The 27,844-nt window shown below is 34.8% G+C and overlaps 1 protein-coding gene and 1 pseudogene across 1 annotated transcript; both read left to right on the forward strand.

Annotated features, from left to right (window-relative positions):
• LOC149149072 (GDP-L-galactose phosphorylase 1-like) overlaps positions 1-24,682 on the forward strand; it is a 36,552-nt pseudogene extending 11,870 nt beyond the window's left edge.
• Positions 24,683-27,064: 2,382 nt separating this feature from the next.
• Positions 27,065-27,316, forward strand: LOC149149073 (uncharacterized). The gene has a single exon (XM_089445086.1). It carries the CDS (start codon positions 27,065-27,067, stop codon positions 27,314-27,316), a length of 252 nt encoding a protein of 83 aa, XP_089301212.1.
• Positions 27,317-27,844: the final 528 nt, after the last annotated feature.

Raw genomic sequence — 27,844 nt, forward strand, 5'->3', positions numbered from 1 at the left:
GAAGGGACGATCTCAAGATGTAGGCAGATGTTTTATTAAAAAATGGCTTTTAGTTTTCATTATTTTTTGGATGAATGGAGAGTTGAAGTTCCTGAGGTAGAAGTTTTCTTTCGGAAATACAGACCTTTATAGGCATTTTCTTATAGCTTAGAAAGTCATTTCAAGGCCAAAGCCTAGCATAGAAAGATGCATGAGGCCACGAGAGCTCGATATGAAATTAGTAGATTGTGATTTTAATGGCCTTTGCGAGTTCCTAATTGGGCATTTTTAAGAGAATGAGATTGAGCTAGTCAAATTTTAAACACCATACCTACGTAACTAATCTGAAATGATCATATACTAAAACTAATGTAGAATTGATTGACAAATAATGATTTTAGTGTTAGTTGATAGTGCGAAAATCGAGGAAATCTGCTTGAGAAGAAGACTTTACAACAGTTGATTAAACATAATAAAGATACATAACAGAAGTGAAAATAGTAAAAACACACCGATTCCAGACATTAAGATTGATGACAGAGTTCGTCCCTGATGGCCTACGTCTCCAGGTCCACTTTCAAGAGGGGAAACTATTCTTATTAGGAATGAAAAGAAGGTGATTGTTACACAGATATTTGATCAGTTTGAATGTGCACCCAGGCACTTCTAATCAGTGTCATCAGATAAACCTTTGGACCAGCTTTCCAACGCCTCTTATGAATTCCAATTCTCACCTCGGATGCTCCTATAACACTGAAAACATAACTTTCTATGACCTCTAGAATCTGCAAGCAAAATGTCAAAAACCACTCTTCCCATCAATGAAGGGAAACTTCTCCTTTAAAAAGACTCTGGGTTCATGAAAATCACCTTCGCTGAATTCAGGGTAAATTTGGTTGCCTCAAATTGAGTTTTAAAACTCGGTCATGTCGTTCCATGACACATAAGCTAGGTTTAATGACCATCACATTAGTTGTTTTAAAAACTTAAAAAAAAACCATAAATAAGCTTTATAATAACCACACGACCACTAGTGATTCACTAACCGGTCAGAGGAGGTTGACCGCCTACATATGAACGGGGCTGTCTAACTGCGACCTGACATATGGCGGCTATCCCAATGGTTCTGGCAACAGCTTCGTTAACCACACGCATGTGACAACTGCCCAGCGGTTACATCTAGCAACTAACCTTCGACGCAGTTGTGGTCAAGGCTTGTGGTCTTGGTTTTATATTTGTTTTACAATTTGTTAACATATGAATATAGTCCGAGAGTTATATGAGCATAGTTTTAGGGGTTTAGACTTAGCCAATGATTCACTAGTATAGAATTAGGCTTTGATACATGGTTTAGGGCTTAGGTGTTAGGTTAATGCACTTAGGCTTTAGGTTATTAGCATTAGGTTCGTATTAGGTTTAGGTTTCACAAAATAACGTATGTACCTTCTCTTCATCAAAAAGCGACATTTGTACCAATATCATAGGACGATAACCTATGTCAACAAATCATATCAAAACCTGAAAAGTGGATGACAACCAATAATGATGATCAATCTGCAAGGCAACGACACGACACATTTCATTGACTAATCCTAGTGGAACTATCGATGGAAAAAAGTCAACAGCCAAGTACAAACCCATATCCACTCAACGCCATGAAAACCATAAACATTGTGTAAACAACCTGATCCATAACAAACATTGTCGAATTGTCGAATCTTAACTGAATTGAAGACGACACTGAATACTAATGATGACACTTGAACACATGTGCAACTGAAGCAATGGAATCCTCGATAATTCCTCTCCACTTGAAAGCTTTTAGACCACAAAAGTTTGACTAAAAAATTAGTCAATGAGGGTAGAACTCCCTCTCTTTCCAGCTTGACCTCGTGATTTACCAATACATTTAATCAATCACTTGTAGGTGATGACCGTGATGATGCTAACCATGGTACTTTTTGAGTCGGTGACCTGTTTCATCCTTCTGTAGTATGAACAACTTATGATGATGGGCAAAGAACCTGTTATTAACATGGTAATTGATTTCTTTCCACTAAGAACCATGAGTTAGTGATTCACAATCTTTGAAAATAGTCTCTACTGGATGCTTTTAAATACCATCAATATGTATAAAGAATCTATTTTTCATAATGATAGAGAAAATCAAATATATACTTGATATCAAATCAGCTACTCGAATTGACATACTTTTATGCTTCCTATCTTCTATGTGAACTTGCTGCGACTTAGTTTGTCTTTGAAAGTATTGATTTAACTATTGATTTGTTTGAATAAGTTTTTCTTCATTTAATACATGATGTTTCCATTGATTAGCCATCCTAATGGGTAAGGTCTTGGATGATTATGTCTTTCCAATCCCAAAATTTTAACGAAATATTCAGAGATTAGATTCGCCTGTGATCCACTATCAAACATTGTATCTATCTTTGTATGCTTAGAAGTTATATTTATGTTAAAAAAATCAACTCTCTTATCCTCATGTGGAGGATTTATGATTTATGAATATGCAATAGTTTTCAATCTTGAATTGGTGTCACAAGTTTTACTGATCGTAACCATGATGGTTATCGTGCTTTCATCATGTGAATCTAAACCTAGATCTTGTTGTACTACTGCAATTGTCTTCTTTTCATCCTTCTTCTTAAGGAACTTTTTGAGCTTAAGTTTTGGATGAAGTTTCTATCACTTCGATTCATCATGACCGATTCTTTGAAAATGAGAACAAGTAGGTATTTCCTTCTGAACGATCACTTATTTCTTCCCCTTCGAAGTGTTCTTCCCCTTACTGTAACTGGAATCTTTGGTTTCCAACTCTTTGGATGACTGCAATGAAAACATGAAGGGTCTGCCACCTGATTCAATATGTATGGCCTAAACACACCACTCATCAAAATCATCACGAGTAAACATCAATAAAGTATGTTGCAAATATGAATGTAAACTGTCGATGTATTTTAAAAAAGTTTCATGTGTATCCAATGAAACACTAAGTGACATGTTGGAAATAATACTGGGGGGGGGGGTGAATCAGTATTATCAAATCAATAAAACTTTTTCCTTTTCATATTTTGATTCATATACGCTACTTCAATTAAGGATATCTGCGTATATACGCGACTGTGTTAAAAGAAACTAGCGTACATCTAGTAATATTTATGATTTAGTTAGTTCATCTTCAGTGAATGCATCAAAACCTTATTAACCATATTAACAGTAAATAGAACAGATCATCACACATAAATAGCACACATGAACACCATGATATAAGGCGGAAACCCAATGTGGGTGAAAACCACCTGCTGCAATTTGTTTCTATCTTCCTTTAATAAGAAACTTATTTTACAATGTACTGGTGCAGTCCTTTACCAGTACGCAGGCTGCAACCTGCGGAGGGATACAAACCTCTTATCTCTTGTACTAGCCAATCCATTACTAGTACGTAGGCGCTGGCCTATTGAAGGCTCCAACCTTCACTCGTTTTCCAGCTGCTCCTGGAAGGGAGCTACAACCCCCTGGCTCTTGTACTAGCCGATATCTTTACCAGTACATAGGTGCCTGCGTACTGAACTTTACGATCTTCCAAGGACCAAATTTCATACATTTTCATACTGGATCCATAAAACAATCACCATTGCAATACAATCATCAACTACACCTGCATCATCAATCTCTGAATCACCCAATACTGAAACCCTACCAACAACACAGTCACCAGAATACAGAATAGACAACATAACTCTGAAACAACAAGCAAATCCAACTGCAACTTCAAATATCATACTTCATACTGTATACGCTACTCAGACGAACCCAACCTGCATGTATACGCGCTTTTACCAAAGACAACTTGCATAGAGATCTTCAAATTCTAACTCATAACATTGCAGCTATTCCATACATCAGTCATACCCATATCATAATATTCATACGATAAACATGCATAAATAGATATAATCTATCCATAATCAAACCATATAATGATAATCATTCCAAGCCTTAAGATCCCGATCCGTCATTCATCATCCTTCACATGAGTGCCTCCTTGGTTCAGATCAAGCAAGGCATCACCAACCCATAACCAGCATCTAGATCTTACACTTCATCAGATATTCCTCACCTACACACATTCCTCTTGGCCTAATGATCTTCTCCTTATACAGGTTTAGGCTTCTCTCAATACCAAGGTCCAAAACGATGTAGAATCAATACCTTGGACCCAATACTAGGGGTCGATACTTCGAACCAAATACCATGGACCAATACCAAAATACCATGGACCAAATACCACGGACCAAAACCATGGTTTCTGATATGTACGCACCTTTCCTTCAGCAAACGTGCGTGTGTATGTATACGCGCATTTTGCCCCGTTAACCCGCGTGTATACACACTTTCATCACGGTTAACCTGCTTATATCTTTTTCTTGACCTGCTGCACTATGATTTGACATCTAAGTGAGTTGCCATTCAAGGACAATACTTGTATCATACTTCTGAGTAAGTTGCCATCAAGGACAACACTTGAATCATAATGCCAACAATCTCCCCCTTTGGACTTGATGGCAACAACCACACCAAGTTACTCTCCCCCTTTGAAATCAAGTGCAAAGGGCGGACCAAGATATTCTCTTCTTGATCTGCATCTGTTGTCCATACTCCCCCTGAGTACCCCCTGAAATCTCTGATTGAGCTCCCCCTTTGTAATCCGTCTATGGTCCCCCTGAGCACATGCAAGGTCTGCAAAAGCATAACATGACTCTATACATACATCAATCTCCCAATCAAGTGGGAATACACCATTTTCACTCATCCACCCAACCAAGTGGGGATATGCCAAATATTTATACATGACTCAACAACAAGAACCATAGAAAATTTTAGGGGCGAATGTTCACCCTTTGGCGAAATTAAGGGGTTTTAAATTTTTAGTGGGCGAATATTTTGTATCATAGTACATTTTTACAAATCACCTCAAATAGCCCACCTTATTTTAAGGGAGAGGGTAAAAAGGTAAATTTAGCGCTTGAAATTAGGAGTTAAAACCTTTCATTCGCCCATTTTCAAGAATAGATTTGATTTAAGTGAATCCATTCACCCATTTCAAGAATAGGTTTTATTTAAGTGAATACTATGGGCCAAATACCATATTTATAAAAGAGGTATAGTAAATTAATAAAAATATAAATAAATGAGAGATATGGTAAATAAATAAAACATTTTTTATATTTACTCCATAAGTCACCTTATATACATGCAAGGGTGTAAACAAATAAAAATATAAGTAAATTGGAGGTATGGTAAATAAATAAAACGTCCTTTTATACTTACTCAAAATGTATGGTAAATAAATAAAAATATAAATAAACTAGACGTATGGTAAATAAATAAAACCTCTTTTTATATTTAGTCCATAACCCTCACTCTATTTATGAAGGCTCAAGAAAGAGGTTTTATTTAAGTGAATCCTATGGGCCAAATACCATATTTGTAAAAGAGGTATGGTAAATTAATAAAAATATAAATAAACGAGGTATGGTAAACAAATAAAACATTTTTTATATTTACTCCATAAGTCACCTTATATTTATGAACACTCAAAAAATGTGTTATATTTATGTGAAACCTATGGGCAAAATACTATGGGACAAATACCATGGACTAGATTGTTATTAATACCATGCAAAAAAATATTATTAACCCTAATATTAGTATTAATAAAAATAAAAATAGCACATGGTATTGACCCATGGTATTCACCAAAATGGCACATGGTATTGACCCATGGTATTCACCTGGAATGTAGCCTATTTAAATGAGGGAATTAAACCAACATAGATCCATCTTTACTCTAGATCTACTAACCCCTAGAGGTATCAAATATCGTGATATGAAAACTAGCATAGAGTGAAAAAAAATTGATCCCTCTCCGAGTGGATCAAGAGTAAAAATGGATGTTGTAATTTAATGTATGTTAAACATTTTAGCTTGGTTACAATAAAAAATAAAATAAAAATCAACTATTAATTTTATTATTTTTTATAAATTACTAATAGTAATTTTTAAGCTCGAGGTTTATGATAACCCATGGTATTGACCCATGGTAATACCAAGATCTTACAAGATTTTATAATTGAGTAAAATATTCGCCATGCCTGTGAGAGATTCTCCAAAAATCGATATATACATATTATATTATTGATAAAATCGCCTTCCATTTTTCCTATATACCATGGAGATTCGCCCATTTATTATATATATAAATTTAGGGGGGGTTCTTAAAATTTTCCCTGACAAGAACCATTACATTATCCATCCCATGCATAGTGGGGTAACAAAACAAAGACCAACAATCTAATCGAGACCAACATCTAACATACACCGTGTATGATCTGCACATAAGCATCTGTCATTTGCATCCAGACTTGTAACCTGCAATTCATTCTTTTGGTCAAGCAAGATATGTCAATAAGCATCATCACCAAAGACTTCTAACCATAACTCCAACAATGCATTATTTGAAGTATATGCTCCCCCTGAACCTGTGCCATGCCATCATCAAAACAGTGACTGAATCAGACTTCTGTACTGCTGTTGCCTTTCCTCAGAACATCATATACGCGACTGTGCAACATATTGTAGGAATTTACAGGGTAAGTTCCTCAGAAAGAATACCAAGAGGACACCGCTCACAACCAGATCTCAAATCAATACACCAGTATTTTTGACGTGGTTAAAACCCTCAGAGTGCAAGGAGGGAAACAGTCCACGGCCTGTCCCAACGTGGGTACAGACAATTTATTAATCAAAGAATGAAAATTTACATAAGCTTCTCTCATGCACGGATTACCCGAACAATGACCCTCCATGCGCTTTAAATAGAACTCATGGACCAATCGGGTGTCAAGCCACGGATCAAGTGTCGGTAATACCGAGGTGAGAGTGAACCGTCGGATCACTACATATCGTGACCGTCGGATTGTAAGTTACAAAATGTACAACGGTAAAGAAACACACTTTACCTAACTCTAACCTAACTCTATACTAGACCAAGTTGAACTTAACTATATCCTATGTGTCGGAATATCCTAACATCCCCCCTTAAGAACAACTTGGGATAGGATTGAAGGATTTACAAATATGACACAATAGGAGAAGGAAGGAGGCACTAGAGCCTATCCCCCCTTAGTGACAACTTCCTGAACTCCAAGCATATATCGAAGTTTAGTGAACTTCGCCTCTGTGAGAGCCTTTGTGAAGATGTCTGCAACCTGATCATCTGTTGGACAATATTGCACTTCAAGAACATGGTCATGAATGAGCTTTCTGATGAAGTGCATGTGTAGTTCAATGTGTTTGCTGCGCTGATGCTGGACTGGATCTTTGCATAGCTGAATGGCACTTTGATTATCACACCAAAGTGTGGTTGGATGCTGCTGCTCAAAGCCAAACTCTGATAGGATCTGACGAAGCCACAAGGCTTCCTTACTAGCTTCCACGGCACCACGATACTCTGCTTCTGCTGACGAAAGAGAAATGGCAGCCTGTTTCTTACAAGCCCATGTAATAGGTCCTGAACCAAGAGTGAAGACATAACCGGCAGTAGACTTCCGATCATCAAGGTCACCAGCCCAATCAGAATCAGTGAAACCAACTAACAGAGGAGCTGCTTTGGCACTGTAATGAATCCCAAACTGTACTGTACCTCGAACATAACGAAGTATTCTTTTAGCTGCTTTCCAATGACTTTCACGGGGGTTTTGCATAAAACGAGCAACAAGGCCAACAGCAAAGGAAAGATCAGGACGAGTATGGGTTAAATACAAGAGTTTTCCGACAAGTTGACGGTATAAGGTAGCATCAACTTCAGGAGAAGTACAAGAGACTGAAAGTTTGACTCCAGACTGAAAGGGAGAAGTGGCTGGCTTACAGTCTTCCATGTGAAAATGACGAAGAATATCACAAGCATACTTGGACTGGGAAAGGAAAATACCCTCTTGGGATTGCAAGACTTGAAGACCGAGAAAATAGTGTAAGTGTCCTAAGTCTGTCATTTCAAATTTCTTTTTAAGGCTGGACTTCACATGGTTTATAAGGTTGGGATCACTACCAGTAAGAATAAGATCATCAACATAAAGAACAAGGATGATGAGAGAGTTGCCCACTTTCTTGGTGTAGACAGTATTGTCAGAATGACACCTAGAAAAGCCAGATTCTAAAAGAAAGCTATCCATTTTGGCATACCAAGCTCGAGGAGCTTGCTTGAGGCCATAAAGGGATTTCTTAAGTCGACAAACGAGGCTGGAGTCTGTTTGTATGAAGCCAATGGGTTGTTCCATATAGATTTCTTCCTGCAAGTCCCCATGCAAGAAGGCAGATTTAACATCCATTTGATGGACTTCCCATTTTAAAGAGGCAGCAAGGGAAAGAACAAGGCGGATAGAGTTCATTTTGGCAACTGGAGAGAAGGTTTCAGTGTAGTCAATGCCTTCAACCTGTGAAAAGCCCTTAGCAACTAGACGAGCTTTATGTTTATCAACTTTCCCATCTGGTCCATACTTGGTTCTGTAAACCCATTTGCATCTAACAAGTTTGCGTCCCTTTGGTAGAGGAACAAGATCCCATGTATCATTTGTCATCAATGAATGATATTCTTCATTCATAGCTGTTTCCCAATGTGGATGGCCTGAAGCTTCTGCAAAAGTGTCAGGATCATGATTTACTGGAGCTTGAGCCAGTAAAGAAGAGGCTCTTTCAAACTGAGAACGTGTACGTCGCTGATCTGTAGGATCACCGGCAAGATCACCTGCTGCATCCCGAGTAGCACGGACCCATCTTGGAAGTTGAGGATCCTGAGAAGGTGGGGAAGGATTATCATCCTCGCTTTCATCATCAGAAGAAGAAATGTTTTCAAAGATAGAAGAGATAGGAAGAGGTGGCACATCCGCCGGACTAGGCTCGCAGGCCGATTTATTTTCATCAAATTTTACATCTCTTCTAATGATAACATTTTTGGACTTAAATGGAATAAGTCTATAGCCTTTTACATCTTCAGAATATCCAACAAAAGTACATTTCTCACTCTTAGGTTCTAAAGGCTTTATGCTTTTCATCTGGAATATGGGCCCATGCTTCACTTCCAAACACACGAAAGTGACTTACATCTGGTTTAATGGAACTCCAAGCTTCTTCTGGAGTGATATTCTCTAGAACCTTAGTAGGAGTGCGATTGATTATATAATTTGCACAATTAATTGCTTCGGCCCAAAAACTAAGACTGAGTCCTTTAGATTGCAGCATACAATTAGCCATTTCCTTTAAGGTGCGATTTTTCCTTTCAGCTACACCATTTTGTTGTGGAGTGTATGGAACAGTATGTTGCATTTGAATTCCATTTTCGGTGCAAAAGTTGATGAATTCATTTTTAACATATTCTCCACCATTATCAGTTCTTAGCTTAAGAATTTGATGTCCAGATTGTTTTTCAACAAATGCTTTGAAGGCCAAAAAGGTGGTAAATACTTCGCTCTTGAGTTTTAAGAAGTATACCCAAGTGCGTCTGGAGAAATCATCAATGAAAGTTAAGAAGTACTTGCAGCCAGAGAATGAAGCAACAGGAAGAGGACCACATAAATCACTGTGCACAAGCTGTAAAGGGGCTGAGGCGTGCCAAGAGGCACGTTTGTCAAAACTGTCCCGATGATGTTTTCCGAGTACACATCCGGAACAAACACCATCTTTGCAAGATACCATAGGAAGACCTGTCACCATATTTTCTTTACATAGATGCTGAAGGGAGCGATAGTTTAAGTGACCAAACCGCTCATGCCAAAGTTTGCTCACTTCATCATTATGAGCAACAAATACTGAGGGAAGATGGGATGACCCAAAGTTGTGAAACTTATACAACCTTTTGGAATCATCAGCAAGACCAGTAGCTAGAATCTGTTTAGGATCTTTTAGATCCTTGATTACAACATCATGAGGTGAAAATTCAACAATTTTACCTTCACCTGAATGAGTTATCTGATAGACAGATAGAAGGTTGCAGGATAAGTTTGGAACACATAATACATCATTGAACTGACCATTGTCTAGATGAACAGTTCCAGTCCCTACAACATTAAGAGATCTATCATCACCAACATATATATTTTTGGTGTTACAATCATTTAAAGAAGAAAACATGGCTTGGTTTTTGGCCATGTGACAAGAGGCTCCAGAATCAATGAGCCACTCATGAGAATGAGAAGAAGAAGAAGATACATTTAATGCATAACCAGACTGAGATGATTGACGATGACATGCAGAAAATGCCGTTCCGGAAGTTGAAGTTGAAGTAGGCTCCAGATGGATGTTATGTTTCTTCATTGCGGCTTCCAAGGCTTCCATCTTCTTAAAGCATTTAGATTCTAAGTGGCCATCTCGATTACAAAAGTTACAATGTCTGTCAGTCTTCTTCCATTTGTTTTTATTGGTCTTATCATATTGCTGAAATGATCTTTCATCTTGAGGCTGAGTTGGTTTAGGACCATTCCTTTGAGGATAAGACTTCTTAGGATTCTTTGAATTTGGTTGCTGCTGGGCGGCTAACGCTTTCGAGGAAGAGTTTCCAAGATTAAGAAGACCAAGGTGTAAGAGTTTTTCTTGTTCTCTTATTAAGGAATCACAAAAGGAGTCAAAGGAAGGGGGCTTGTAGTCTTTGCCTTGACAAATGAAAGCTTCCCTGGTAGAATGGAAAGTGGAAACAAATACAGAGTAGGCTGGTCCCAACTTAGTAAGGATGGAATAAATAAGGTTACCATCTTCTTTCTTAACTTTAACACCTTCCAAGAGATATCTAAGGGTCTTGAATTTGGACAAGAAATCTTCAATGCAAGAAAAATTATTAGGATCCAAAGTAAGCAACTCATTCTCAAGTTGATGGGCTCTAATTTCATTTTTAATCCCAAAAACTTTAGCAAGTTTTTCTAATGCTTCATGAGGAGTTTCAATTTCTGCAATGTGGAATCTAAGATCAGGAGAAACAGACATTCCTATCAAACCACGTGCTTGATCTTGTCGATTTTCCCATTTTTCGGCCTTGTCTTCATCTTTGGGTTTCTTCTCTTGGTCTGTGGCTATTCTGAAGAGACCTTTACTTCTAAGTAAATCTCCCATGTAGGCTACCCATTGGAAGTAGTTAGTGCTGTCAAGAATGACTTGGCATGGACTTTCCATTTTTTGAAAAACAACTGAAGCTGAAGATGCTGAAAGTAAGTGGTCCAATGGATAGATCTCGAAAAAATAGGCGGTTTTAAAAAAAACGGCTCTGAAAAAGGCTTCCGGATGAAGAAGTTATGGCTTTTTGAAAAAAAAATTGTTGACGTTGCCGGCAAAGTGCGCGAATGTGCGGGAATGAAAAAATCCGCCCCCACAAAATGGAGACTTGAACCCAAGACCTCTACTCTCTTAAAAGGTCTTTGAACCAATTGATCTATACAAAATATTTGAGAGAGAGAGAGAGAGAGAGAGAGAGAGAGAGAGGGGGGGGGGGGGGGGGGGGCCTCGATTTGCGTGCTTGCCTTGGGAAGACTCTTTTCCCCTACAAAACACAAAACACAAAACCCAACACGAATATCCAAAGAAAAACGAACCTTACGGCTCGAAGTTAGCTTTAGCCAAAAAACTAGAAATTTAAAAAAAAATCTCAAAGTTAGCTTTTAGCCGAAAAACTAAATATTTTTCTCAATGTTTCTGATTTTCCGAGATCACACTAAGGTGCAGGGAAAAGAGCATACGCATGAGAAAAATCCTTTCTTTCTGTTTCTGATTTGCCCAGATCGCACAGAGTCGCAGGGCAAAGAGCATACGCAGAAATGAAAGGTATAGATCCGGAAAAAAAAAGGCTAAATAAACCGAAACCGAAATAAGCAGAGAGAAAATGACAGTAAACTGCAAAAAAAACAATGTATACCTCCCGATCTGAAAAATGACGCAGCTAGGGCTACCGGAAACCTTTTCGCGTGAAACGAAAGGGGTTCCTCACTGAAACAGATGCTCCGAATGCAACAGAGCAGTCCTCTCGGCCCGAAAGCAGTCAGAAACAGCAGATCTAGGAAACGACAGCCGCATGCAGTTCTACCGGCTTCAGATTTGGATCACCAACGGACGCGGCCCTCAAATAGCTCTGATACCATGTAGGAATTTACAGGGTAAGTTCCTCAGAAAGAATACCAAGAGGACACCGCTCACAACCAGATCTCAAATCAATACACCAGTATTTTTGACGTGGTTAAAACCCTCAGAGTGCAAGGAGGGAAACAGTCCACGGCCTGTCCCAACGTGGGTACAGACAATTTATTAATCAAAGAATGAAAATTTACATAAGCTTCTCTCATGCACGGATTACCCGAACAATGACCCTCCATGCGCTTTAAATAGAACTCATGGACCAATCGGGTGTCAAGCCACGGATCAAGTGTCGGTAATACCGAGGTGAGAGTGAACCATCAGATCACTACATATCGTGACCGTCAGATTGTAAGTTACAAAATGTACAACGGTAAAGAAACACACTTTACCTAACTCTAACCTAACTCTATACTAGACCAAGTTGAACTTAACTATATCCTATGTGTCGGAATATCCTAACATAACTCGCGTATATATGCGACTTGTCTTCATGAAACATTCTTATGAGATTTAGAACACTGATGTTCCACACTTCTAGCTTCCTTTGAATTTGTCATGTCTGTGTACTCTACTATGCCACATATTTCTGGCTGTACTTCCTTTTTCTTCCATATATTCAATTGTGATGATGTTTTTTTCTTTTCGTTTCGTGTCCACAATCTTCTCCTGCATTCTTTTGCTATATGTCCAGGCTTGTTGCATGCATAACCTCTTACATGTTTCATATTCCTCCTAAAACATTCAATGGCTTTGTGACCAAACATATTGCAAGCAAAACAATATCCCTTAAAGAACCTGGAACGTGATGATCTTTCTGTTTGACGGTCTTGAACCATTTTACTTCTGCATCTGGCTCAACTTGATGTTGTTCTTCATTTTCAAGGTATTGCTTCGTCAAAGTTTCTTTAGACTTTCTTCCTTCTTCCACTTGTTGCCTTAGTTTGATAATCTAATTTTCTTTCTCTTCATTTAGCACCTGCAACATTTGTCGTACTCTGGAGGCACATTCTAGCTGAGCTTTTAAGCTGATAATTTCTTCTTTGAGGGCACTCTCCCTTTTTCTAGGTAGATCTTGTTGATCTGTGATTTTGTCTGATGCTTCATTTGCTTGTCCATCTTCAATATGAGGTGATTCAGGATCTGAATACTTGCTTCCATTCAATAGCAAGATGTCATTGTTCCTTTGAGCTGTCTTCTTCTTTTGACGTGCTTTCTTTCCCATTGTTCTACGGATCTCCTTCAAGCGATCAAGCTTCTACCAAAAGACCTACTCTGATCCCAATTATTGGAAATAATACTGAGAGGGGGGGGGGGGGGGGTGAATCAATATTATCAAATCAATAAAACTTTTTCATTTTCGTATTCTGATTCATATACCCTACTTCAGTTAAGGATATCCGCGTATATACGCGATTGTGTTAAAAGCAACTAGCGTACATTCAATAATATTTATGATTTAGTTAGTTCATCTTTAGAGAATGCATCAGAATGTTATTAACCATATGAACAATAAACAGAACAGATCATCACACATAAAGAGCACACATGAACACCATGATATAAGGTGGAAACCCAATGTAGGTGAAAACCATCTACTGCAATTTGTTTCTATCTTCCTTTAATAAAAAACTTCTTTTACAATGTACCGGTGCAGTCCTTTACCAGTAAGAAGACTGCAACCTACAGAGGGCTACAACCCTCTTAGCTCTTGTACTAGCCATTCCATTTACTAGTACGTAGGCGCTGGCCTACTGAAGGCTCCAACCTTCACTCGTTTTCCAGCTGCTCCTGGAAGAGAGCTACAACCCCATGGCTCTTGTACTAGCCGATATGTTTACCAGTAAGTAGGTGCCTACCTACTGAACTTTATAATCTTCCAGGGACCACGTTTCATACATTTTCATACTGGGTCCATAAAACAATCACCATTGCAATACAATCATCAACTACACTTGCATCATCAATCTCTAAATCACCCAATACTGAAACCTTGTCAACAACATAGTCACCAGAATACAAAACAGACAACATAACTCTGCAACAACAACCAGATCCAACTGCAACTTCAAATATCATACTTCATACTATATACTCTACTCGGACGAACCCAACCTGTGTGTATATGCGCTTTTACCAAAGACAACTCGTGTACAGATCTGAAAATTCTAACTCATAACATTGCAGTTGTTCCAAGCATCAATCATACCCATATCATAATATTCATACATTAAACATGCGTCAATAGATCTAGTCTATCCATAATCAAACCATATAATGATAATCATTCCAAGCCTTAAGATCCCGATCCATCGCTCATCATCCTTCACATGAGTGCCTCCTTGGTTCAGATCAAGCAAGGCATCACCAACCCATAACCAGCATCTAGATCTTACACTTCATTAGATATTCCTCATATGCACACATTCGTCTTGGCCTAATGATCTTCTCCTTATATAGGTTTAGGCTTCTCTCAATACCATGGTCCAAAACCATGTAGAACCAATACCTTGGACCCAATACTAGGGGTCGCTACTTCGGACCAATACCAAAATACCATGGACCAAATACCACAGACCAAAAACATGGTTTTCGATATGTACAAGCCTTTCCTTCAGTGAACCTGTGTGTGTACGTATACGTGCATTTTGCTTCGCTAACCCATGTGTATACGCACTTTCATCATGGTCAACCTGCGTATATCTTTTTCTTGATCTGCTGCACTATCATTTGACATCTGAGTGAGTTTCCATTCAAGGAAAATACTTGTATCATACTTCTGAGTAAGTTGCCATCAAGGACAACACTTGAACCATAATGCCAGCATGCCAATGCTTTCTTTCTAAACTCCTGAGTAAACTCCTGAACACTGTGCCCTTTACCTTGCCTCAAATTTTGCCAATCAATAATAGCTTGTTGCATGTATCCTAAAGGATAGAGTTGTTTTCTTAGACCTTTTAGAAACTTAGACCATGAAGAGATGACTTTTCCTTTATGATTTACATCTACCTGATTTTCAATTTCCCACCAGATTAAAGTTGTTCCCCACATTCCAAGTGTAGCTAACTGAATTTTAGTTTTATCACTAGAAATATTCTGAATATGAAAATACACTTCTAACTTCCTAATCCATTTATCTAGATTTTCAGGATTCATTTCGCCATCATAAACATGTAACTCAAATTTAACATCAAGTTTCAAAAGATATGTTTTCTTAGGTTTCTTTTCCATTTCAGATTCTGCATTGGAAGAAGAAGAAGAAGATGATGATGATGATGGAGATGATGGGGGTGAAGGTGGTTTATAAGTCTTCCCTCTACCTTTGTCCTTATTTGATGCCTTTGAAGAAGAATCTACATCTCTCACCTTCTTGTCTTCGTACAATTCTCCCAACATATACTGCATTGTCAAGAATGCCTACTAAAATTGTTCTTCACTCATCTTAGTTTCATTGTTTTCACCTGCATCATGTCCTGACATGGTCGATTTATGATCGACTCGTGGCTTTCCAATCTCTAGATCGATCTGCTTAAGGTTTCCTTCTCCTCGTTGTGACTTTGACCTAGTTAACATTAAATGGAAAATTCTACAAACGAAACCTACTCTCATACCAAATTATATGATTTGAAATGATCATAAACTACAATTGATGTAGAATTGATTGAACATTAATGATTTGAATGTTAGCTGAAAGTGTGGAAATCGAGGAAAACTACTTGCTAAGAAGACTTTACGATAGTTGATTAAACATAATAAAGATGCATAAAAGAAGAGAAAGTAGTAAAAACACAGTGATACCAAGCAACGAGATTGATGAAGAAGTTTGTTCTTGATGGACTACGTCTCGTGGCCCGCTTTCAAGATGGACAACCATTTTTATTACACAAAGATTCGATCAGTCTAAATGTGCACACAGGCACTTCTGATAATTGTCATCAGGTATTCCTCTTAACCATCTTTCCAATGCCTCTTACGGATTCCAATTCCAAACCCGGATGCTCCGATAACACTCAAAACAAAATTTCCTAGGACCTCAAGAATCTGCAAGAAAAAAGTCAAAAAACCACTCTTCTCATCAATGAAGGAAAACTTTTCCTTTTAAAAGCCTCTAGGTTCATGAAAACCACCTTTGCTAAATTCAAGGTGAATTTGGTTGCCTTAGGATGAGTTTTGGAACTTGGTCTTGTGGTTCGATGACAACGAGGCTAGGTTTAATGACCATCATATTTGTTGTTTTAACAACTTCAACAAAAAAAACCATAAATAAACTTTATAATAACCATAGGACCATTGGCGGCTTGCTAACTGGGCAGAGGAGGTTGACCGCCCACATGTGAATGGGGCGGTCTAACCACGACCTGACATCTGGCAGTTATCACGACGGTTCCGATGACGGCTTCGTTAACCACCCGCATGTGACAACTACCCAGCGGTTACATCTGGCAGCTAACCTTCGATGTGGTTGTGGTCAAGGCCTATGGTCTTGGTTTTATATTTGTTTTATAATGTTTTAACATATGAATATAGGCTAGAGTTATATGAGCATAGGTTTAGAGGTTTAGACTTAGGCAATTATTCATTAGGTATAGAATTAGGCTTTGATAAATGGTTTAGGGCTTAGGTGTTAGGTTATTGTAATTAGGGTTTAGGTTTTTAGCATTAGGTTTGTATTAGGTTTAGGTTTCACAAAATAACCTATGTACCTTTTCTTCATCACAAAGTTACATTTGTACCAATATCACACAACGATAACCTATGTCGACAAACCATATCAAATCTTGCAATGTGGATGACAACCCATAATGATGATCAACGTTCGAGGCAATGACATGACACATGTCGACGACCAATCGTGGTAGAACTGTTGATGGACACAACTCGACAGCCAGGTACAAACCTATATCCATTGAATTCCATGAAAACCATAAACATTACATGAACAACATGATACATAACCAACATTGTCGAACTGTCAAAACTTAACTGAATTGACAACAACACTGAAGACTAATGACGACACTTGAACACCTACGCAACTAAATCAACGAAATCCTCCTGGATTAGTAACCCTAATCCTTAATATCATACAATCCTAATCTTTGGTAGTTTTTTGTCCATCATTTTGATAAAAAAGTAGTGTCCAAATATGTCTCCTTGCACTATAGATATCTATTTTCCTTTATAATGCCAACGATTACATTCAACAGAACTAGGTGTAAATTGTCCTTGTTCTTGTATTTTCAAACTATGTAAATCTATTTTGCAACTTCCTAAATGGACATTTGAATCTAAAGGGTCGAACATTTTTTAGAATATTTGAATGAAATGAGAAATTTTCAATTAATAACTCCTTTTAGTATTCCGTATCGGCATTTAAAATGTACAAACAAAATTGTAATATCAGAAAAACAATTGTTAAAATTTGAGAATAAGGAGTCTATGTATGGACTCTCAATAATATTCAATAGTTCTTTTCTTATAATCAAATTGGAAAGGATGATTCCTATGTAATATTACAAAAAATTGGAAAAAATAAAATTAAATTAAAAATATGTAGACATAATACATCGTTTTAAAAGATGAAATAATGTGGCTCCTTTCTAAATATTTTCATCACTAGAGAAATATTGAATATTTTCGAAATCTTCAGTATTCCCTAGATTCTCAAATTCATCATCAATTCCTAAATTCATCATAATCAGCATGGTGAAACAAAATGTAATATCAGAAAAATAGATATTAAAATTTGAGAAAAAAACTATGTACACACTCTGTTAAGTAGTTCTTCTGTCATAATCAAATTGGAAAGGATGATTCCTATGTAACATTATAAAAATTTAGAAAAAAATCAAATAAAAAATGTAGACATAATACTTTGTTTTACAAGATGAAATAATAAGCAGTGTAGGATATGTTACCACTTTATATTTTCATCTAGACATAAATATTGCATATTTTCAAAATCTTGAATATTGCGTGGAATCCCAAATTCATCATAATGAGTGGGGTTAAACGAAATTGTAATATCCAAAAAAAATGTTAAATTTTGAAAAAAATAATCCTTTTTTATTACAATAAAATTGGAAAAGATCGTTTATATCTAATATTATCACAATTTAGAATATATATATATATATATATATATATATATATATATATATATATAGATATAGATATAGATAATATATCTTCTTCTTTTTTCCGAATACTTTCATCTCAGAGAAATATCAAATATTTTCAAAGTCCTTATTACTTCTTAGATTCCCAAATTCATCCTAAAATATAAAATTATAGAAGAAAAAAATTACAAGATCAATGAGCACTAAATATAAGAGAAAAACAAGATACAAGTAAATTTCTTTAAGAAATAAATAATTGATTTAAAATCATGTCCACATGAAATATACAATATACCAGGACTAAAATCAGAAATTGATAGGAAAACGTATTTATTTTTGAAATCGTAGCATGGTTCGAGTTCAACGAGTACTAAATATAAATGGGAAAAAATAATACAAGTAACCTTCTTTAAGAAGTAAAAGGTTAATTTAAGATCATGCGAGGGCATATGAAAAAATATAATACACATGTAATAAAACAAAACATTAATACGAAAACATGCTTATTTTTAAAATCGCAGCATGGTTTCGTAGGTAATCTAGTTTAATAACCACGAAATATTGGAAAAACAATGAAAGTAATTTTTTTAGGAAATAAAAAAGTTAATTTAGGATCATGCACACATGAAAAAATATAATACATAAATACTAAAACAAAAAAATTGACAGGAAAAAATATTTACATTTAAAATGCACAAGACTTTATGTAATCAAATTTGTGAACTATAAAGATGTATGGTTTTATTTTTTAATATTTAAAAGTGTATTGAGTTAATTATAATTAAATTAGAATAATTATATAAATTATATGGTTGATAAACATTGATAAATATATCAAAAATATATTTTTATTATATCATCTCAATATCATAAAAATTAACTAAATTGTGATTTTAAATTATTGTTATTATTATTAAAAAACTAAATATATTACTTAAACATAAATAAATTAAAAAATATATAATAATATTTATTGATTCAATTTATTATAGAAATTATTAACTTGTAAATATCTCTTCTTATAATACCATGGGCCAATACCACTACTTATCAATACCAAATGCCTAATATTATATGTGTTGATATGATATTTTCTTTAATTAATTAATTCAAGATAAATTAAGAGGGAAAAAATTCAAGTAAATTTCTTTAGGAAGTAAAAGGTTAATTTAAGACTATGTGCACATGAAATAATACAATACACAAGTACTAAAACAAGAAATTGAAAATGATATGAAAACATTTTATTTTTAAAATCTCGTCCCTAGGTAATCGAGTATGCCAATTATAAAGATATATGACTATATGTAAAAGTATGGTGAGTTAATTATAATTAAATTAGGATAATCATATAAATTAAAAGGTTGGTAAACATCGATAAACATATCAAAAATAAATTTCCATTATGCATCTCAATATCATAAAAATTAATTGAATTGTGATTTTATTTTTAAATTATTATTATTATTATTATTATTATTATTATTATTATTATTATTATTATTATTAAAATAGTACATATATTAGTTAAATATAAATACATTTAAAAAAATTATGTAACAATATTCATTTATTTAGTCTATCATGGAAATTGTTAATTTGTAAATAAATCCTCTTATATTACCATAGGCCAATACCACGACTTAATACCACATACCTAATATTATATTTATTGATATGATATTTTCTATAATTAATTAATTTGAGATAAATTAAGAGGGAAATAAAAATACAAGTAAATTTCTTTAGGAAATGAAAGATTAATTTAAGATCATGCCCACATGAAAGAATACAATACAGAAATACTAAAACAAGAAATTGATAGGAAATTTTTGCTTTCTTTAAATCGCACCATGGTTCCGTAGGTAATCAAGTTGTGAATTATAAAGATATATGGTTCTATGATTTTAGTATTGAAAAGTGTGTTGAGTTAATTATAATCAAATTTTGATGATCATATAAATTAAACGAGTAGCGAATTATAAAGATGTATGGTTCTATGATTTTAGTATTAAAAATGTGTTTAGTTAATTATAATTAACTTATGATGATGATATAAATTAAATGACTCGTAAACATTGATAAACATATCAAAGTTACATCTCAATATCATAAAACATAACTAAATTATTATTATCATTATTATTATTATTATTATTATTAAAGGAATAAATATATTAATAAAACATAAATAAATTTAAAAAAAACACGTAATAATATTCATTGATTCAATTTTATTTTTTTTTGGTACAAACCATTAACCTCGAAACCTTTTCTTCGAGCTGGAATTATTATACATATACATTTCTAGGTCACAACAATACTCATAATTCGGGGAAGTGGGAATAATATGTGTTAGATGGGTGAATTCTCTGATCTATGAAGTGGAGTTCTTGTTTTCTTTCACTACTCATAATTTGGGGGAGTGGTATGAATATGTGTTACATGGGTGAATTCTCTTATCTATGAAGTGGAGTTCTTGTTTTCTTTCTATTCAGCTACTACATTTATAAACTTACATTTTGAAATGACCACAATGAATCCAATTATTTTCATTATATGTGATATATCTAGCCTTCCCATTTACCTTTTTCTGAGCTTGCAAAATTTATGATATGTTCTAATTTATCCATTATATATCCTTCCCATTTACCTTTTTCTGAGCTTGCAAAATTTATGATATGTTCTAATTTATCCATTGTTGGCATGAATGTAAGTCTCATGTGGAATTATCGTGATTTTTACGAGGTGAGATTGATAGACTTGTTTTCCCTATTTTGCAAACAAGTATCCCACTTCTTTGTAGGATTTAAATTAAGACATTCACTTTCTCACCTTGTTTGTTCATTTCTATTTAAATAAATTGCCACGCTGTTGTCAAAGTTACATAGAAATTTTGGTATTTTTTTATATGGAATCAAATACATACTAAAAATATTACATCCAGTAAAAGTTTTAAAAGTATGGAAAACAGCATGAACATATAAAATTTCAATTTGAAAAATGTGATGCAAATTAATGAAATTTCCTATTCAACATAGATTAATTTGCGTATGCTTTTTTGGGTAATGTTTTTAACGACATGTTTTGACATGGATTGTATCCACAAACTGTGTGGGGAATTCCAGATCATCCCTATAAAATATGGTTTCATTTCTCAACTGAATGAACGATGTCATATTAAAAAAATTTCCTACTGAATTTTTAGTGGACAAGGTGCTTTAGGGCTTCAACCCTAGTAAATTCAACTTCACCAAGGTAGTCGAGGAAGAGGTGTTTTTCCATTTTGAAGAAAGTGAGCAAAATAACTTTCAGTACTTGGAAAAATTCCTTATCTTTGATAGTCCAAATATGATTGCCATAAATGTAAGCATAAATAGCAAGGATGGAAGCAACTTTTGATGCAGTGTTTGAGGGTTTCGAGTGCACTTTGATGCACTTCTAATGTTATTCTTTCTTATACTTCAAGTGAGTCCAATTGAGTGTGAGAATGTGCTTCTTGAGTATTGGACTGCTTGCATAAATGCATTAACGATGATAGCTTGTTGTTAGAATTGCATTTGGTAGTTGAGGTTGGGAACCTTTTTTCTCATCATGGGTACAAGAGACTCTAAGATTTTACAACTATAAACCAACTGTAATTCCACTTAACTCCACTATTTTAGTTGCGACATTTGACTACTTTTGGATTGAAACAATTTCAGTGGAACTTTTGAATAGAAATAAGAAGAGTTTAAATATTTCGATTTTTTTTTTTTTGATTCGCTAACAAATTTTTAAACTATAGATATATGATTACAATTTTGATATCTAAATATTGTGCAAATTGGCATGATGAATTAATGTGGACAGGTTTTTACCTCAACGTTCTTTTCATCATTGAGAAAGCACCCAAAAATGGTACCATGAAGGTCTGAGAAACGTGGGGTCAATATCATGGAGCTTCTCAAATATCGTGTGAGGGTGTATTTTTTTAAGGGGGTAATACTTTGGAGGATCTTTCCAATAACGTTGGTAGTGCTGTCATATGGCTTCAAGATAAAAACATACCATACACTGTTCTCATTGCAAGTTGGTGGCAAAAAAGGTTTTTTATTTCCTCAGGTATATTATAGTAGCATATTACCAATAATTGTTCCTCCCTCATGCAGCAGTGTAGTTAACACTAATGGTTATGTTGAGACCTATTTATTTTAATAAAGTGTATAATCCTTTTATATATTACTAAACATCTCTGAATTGTGTATATAACTAATGCTAAGTAGAAAAACGAGCTTTGGGAGAAGTGGACTAAGATTTATTAGACACTCAAGTTAATATTGTTATGTGGGAATACATAAATGGTAAGTTCATTGCAAAAGGAAGATACCCCTATATACAAGGTTTGAGAAATAGTCCAGGAAATGTTTAGATAAATGGCTTCTTCGGGGGTTCAAAGATTTTGGGTTAGAAGCATATCAGTAATGAGCATTGTCATAGCTTTGATGAAGACATGTATAATATACCGTGGTAATGTACTCAGTGGTTGGAAAGATGGCATTTGATGCACATTTTCTCCATGTATTGTTATGAGACTCTCCAAATGAGGGATTTTATGTATAATTGGAAAACCACTAACCAAAAATATAGTTCAGTGGATATGTAAGACCCGGTTTTATCGTTTGCTTCTATACACAACACACATTGGAAGATCTTGCTAGCTCTCACAAAGTCTCGTTCTTTTTTACTATTCCAATAAAATATAAATACTATCATAACTACCTAAAATTGGGGTGATATATTACTTATACCTAATAGTTTTAACTAGACTTTTACAAAACATTTTAAACAATCATTATATTTGCAAACCTTGAAAACATACAACCCAAAAAGCTCAAAAATATCATCAAGAAATTGTTCAACATACCAATAAAGTAGTGACAGAGGTTATTGAGAATCTATATCAAGCTCGTAAATTACTATCAAAGAATTTATATGTAAGACAAACACCTCGTCTCAATGTAGATGATCTCATAGTATTTAATTTTACCATATTGAAGCATTTTTAATTTTAAAGTTTATTGATATTTATTCTCTGGTTAGATGACTTCTTTTGATTTTTTACTTGTGTTGTTTACAAATCATTAAGCTCGAAACCCTTTATTTGATGTGAAATTCTAATACATATATATTTTTGAGAGAGAGAGAGAGAAAGAGTTTGAGTGATTTCCATTTATTTCTATTCTAGGTCACAACATTACCCATAATTTCGGGGAATGGGAAGAATATGTGTTAGATGGGTGAATTCTCTAATCTATAATGTGGAGTTCTTGTTTTCCTTCTATGCAGCTACTACATTTATAGACTTACATTTTGGAATGACCATACTAATGAAAACTATTGATCATTGTATGGGTTATATCTAGCCTTCCCATTTACATTTATCTGAGCTTGTAAAATTTGTGATTTGTGCCAATTTCTCCATTGTTCGCATGAATTTCAGTCTCTTGTGGAGTTCTATTGGGTTTTATGAGGTGAGATTAATACAGTGGTTTTCTCTATTTTTCAAATATGTATCCCACTCCTTTGTAGGATTTAAATCAATACCCTCACTTTCTCACCTTTTATATTCATTGTTATGTAAATAAACAATTTAGCTACTATGAGAGTTACTAAGAATTGTTGGAATTTTTTTAGATGCAGGAACCTAATACATACTAAAAATATTGCATCCCATAAAAGCACTGAAAGTATGGAAAATTGTAAGAACATATAAAATTTCAAAGTGCAAAATGTGATGCAAATTCCTGAAATTTCTATTGGACATACATTTATTTGGTTATGTCTTTTGGAGTGATGTTTTTAAGGACATGTTTTAACATGCATTCTATCTACAAACTATGCAGGGGTAATCAGTTGTAGATCATCCCAGTCGAATATGGTTTCATTTCTCAACTGAATGAAGGACATCATCTTAAGAAATGTCCTATTGAATTTCAAGTGTAGAAGGTCTTGCAGGGCTTCAACCCTAGTAAGTTCAACTTCACCAAAGTAGGGCGGAAAGAGATGCTTCATGCCTTTGACAGTCCAAATGTGTGTTCCATAAATTTAATTAGAAATAATGATTATGACAACACCTTTTCATGGAGTGTTTGGGGTTTTTTATTGTTCATTGATGCACTTCTAATGTTATTCTTTTCTATACTGCAGGTGAATCCAATTGAATAGGGGCATGTGGTAACTGTGCCTAGAGTATTGGAATGCTTTCCCCAATGTATTTACCATGATAGCTTATCGTTACCATTGCATTTGGTTTCGAGGCTGGAAATCCAATTTTTCGTCTTGGTTACAACAATCTCAGATCTTTTTCAACTATAAACCATCTACACTTCCACTTAAGTACACTATTTTAGTTGCAAAATGTGACTCTTTACTCATTGAAACTGTGTTGGTGCAACGTTTGAACATAAATAAAAGGTTAAATAATTCATCGTTTTAATTTTTTTATTCGATAACTTATTTTGAACTACAAAGATATGATTACAACTGTGATATCCTAAAATTGTACAATTTGATGTGATGAATCAATGTGGAATGATTATTATCTTAACGTTCTTTCCCGCACCCACAAAAGGAGTACCATGGAAGTCTAAGAAGGTGCAGACAATATCTTAGAGCTCCTTGACTATCCCGTGAGGGGCCTGGTTTTTGAAGGGGGTAACACTTTGGAGGATCTCTCTTATGTTGTTGGTAGTGCTTGCATTTGTATTCAACGTAACAACATACCATAGAATGTTCTCATTGCAAATTTCTACAAAACAATGTTTTCGTTTCCTCAGGTATATTGTAATAACATATTACCAATATTTGTTCCTCCCTCATGTAGTAGTGTAGTTTGCATTGATGGTTGTGTTGATACTTGTTTCTTTTTATAAAGTATAGAATCCCTTTTTATATTGCTAAATATCTTCAAATTGTTTATGTAACTGGCATTATGCAAAAAAAAAAACTTTGGGAGAAGTGGACCAAGAGGTATTAGATACTCAAGTTAATACTTCTATGTGGAAAAACATTAATTCATTTAAAAACTTAAATGGTAAGTTGATTGCAAAAGGAGGATACCCCTATATACAAGGTTTCGCAAATAATCCTAGAAATGTTTAAATAAATGGCTTCTTTGGGGGTTCGATGTTTTTGACTTTGAAGCATATCAGAAATGGACATTGTCATACATTTGATGAAGACATGTATAATATACCTTTGTGGTACTATACTAAGTGGTTAGAAAGATGACATTCCATACATCTTTGCTCCATGTATTATTATGAAACTCTCAAAATGCGGGCTTTTATGTATAATTATAAAGCCACTAAGAATATGTATCATTTTTATCTTTTTTTATTTAATAACTAATTTGTAACTATAGAGATATGATTACAACAATGGTATCTCAAAACTATGCAAATTTGCATGATGAACCAATGTGGAAAACTTATTACCTTAAGGTTTCTCTTCCCATAAAAAAAATCACCCACAAGGAGAGTAGCATCGAAGTCTGAGAAAGGTGGGGTGATGCTTTTAAGATAAATGCATATGAAACAACTAAATCTTTTTTATATAGTCATTTTACTAAACAACATCACTTTGATTCGCAATAAAGACAATGCTCACTGAGCTCTTCACCCATTTCGCCAGAGAATGTCTTTACTCTTGCCAGCAGAACAACTAAAAGTTACGTGTTAATTGCATCTTAAAAAAACATTGTGGTGAGAGAACCATCACATTCAATAAAAGATCCATAACTACATTCACAAACCATCCATTTCCAAATTTCCAAGATAGCTACTACCCTAGAAGGGTATGAACCTGAAGTAAAGCTCTTTACTTAAAAGAAGTACACACACAGATATATATATATATATATATATATATATATAATGAAAGTTACCATTGATTCAAATTGATATTTTTTAGTAATATAGATTTTAACCAACATAATTAAAATAAGGATTATTAAGTGAGAAGCCCCTCACGTTTTGGATTGACGGCGAATGGGTGCTATTAAGGCACTCCTTGCGATAGGTCATTGGTTCAAATGTGTGTGGGTGCTTACCTACCAAAAAAGATTTGTTAAGTGATAGATAATAATAATACTATTTAATCATTAGAAATTAATTATAAGATATAATGAATATAATCTAGTAAAAATAATTTAAAAAAAGGTCTTAATAGTATAGTAAAAAGAATTAGAAAACAAAAAAAATTAGGTATGGGTGGAGAGTAAGAAAAACACAAAAACAACCTTGGATAAGAAAGCTTGTTAAGAAATTGGATAAAAAACATAGTTAAGAAATTACCATGAGGGCTTTTTGAATAAATTAAACTTGAATTGGCCCACACTTCTTTTCATTCCCAGCAAAAGATTAACACACAAAATCAAATACTGGGGATTCATGTAACAGATTTGAGAGATGGGGTGATTGTGAAAAACAAGTGTCACGCACAAGTAGATGTTGACCGTAACGGAGAGTGAGAAAGTCGGGTTTCGCTTTGACACGATTTCGGGTTGAGTTTCACTGAATTCCTTCGACCGATTGTAAACCCTCCATGCCATGCCGGTGTGTTGTCTATAAGTAAGATCCATCCATCGCACTACAATTCCAAAACGCAATTCGCAATTCCTTTTTCTATTATCGATTCCGTTATACATTCTGCAAGTAGAGTTAGAATTCATCATTTTATTTTCACTTTATATCAACAAGATGGCCATGGCCATGAAATCCAAGAAGACGGAAATGGCGCGGTTGTGCTGGATATCAATAGTAGCAATGCTGTTGTTAACTTCGACGATTCTGGTGACACACGCTGGAGCTGAAGCTGCTGCCGCTAAGTCTAACGAAGAAGTAGGTTCTGGAAGATTGGCAGAAGCGTCGACAAAGGCTGCATCCGGGTGCCACAAGCCAGGCTACCCTGTACCCCCTCATTCTCACTGCCCTCCATCTCCACCTCCCCATGCCCATCGCCTTCGTCCTATCCCGCATGCTTAATCTCCCTGGTCTCATATTTTGTGTTATTAAATCGCACCAGCAGCACATGCACATCACTGATGTGGTCTGCTTGCTTTTACCTTAGGTACTCATCACCTCCTAGCAAAACATTTCTGTTATCTCAATCTCAAAAAAAAATTGTGAGCTTTGTTGGCATAAGTTTTAAAATAATGGTTACAGTTAGTTATTTACGCATGATGATATGAATCTCTTTTATCTGAATAATATTTGAACACATTTATATGATTAGTGGTGAATAAAGTTTTATTAAACCTAAAAATGGTATTTTTTTAAATTTAATTAAGACTATTTAATTCTTAAGATATAAATAGTGTTTACAACTTTCTAAATGATTTGTTCTCACCATGATGTGATAACGGTTGCCTTCAAGGATCAAATATAAAGACATGGTTTGAGGTCAAGGCATGTCAATTAATGATTAAAAATTTAACATATCTCATAATGTTTTTCTGTAATAAATTAAATATCCATCCAAATGATACAAAATGAAACTTAATTTCAACATTT

This window comes from Pinus tabuliformis, chromosome 9 (genome assembly GCF_031772625.1).
Source record: "Pinus tabuliformis cultivar Carrire ecotype Pingquan chromosome 9, CPIR1, whole genome shotgun sequence".
NCBI lineage: Eukaryota > Viridiplantae > Streptophyta > Pinopsida > Pinales > Pinaceae > Pinus > Pinus tabuliformis.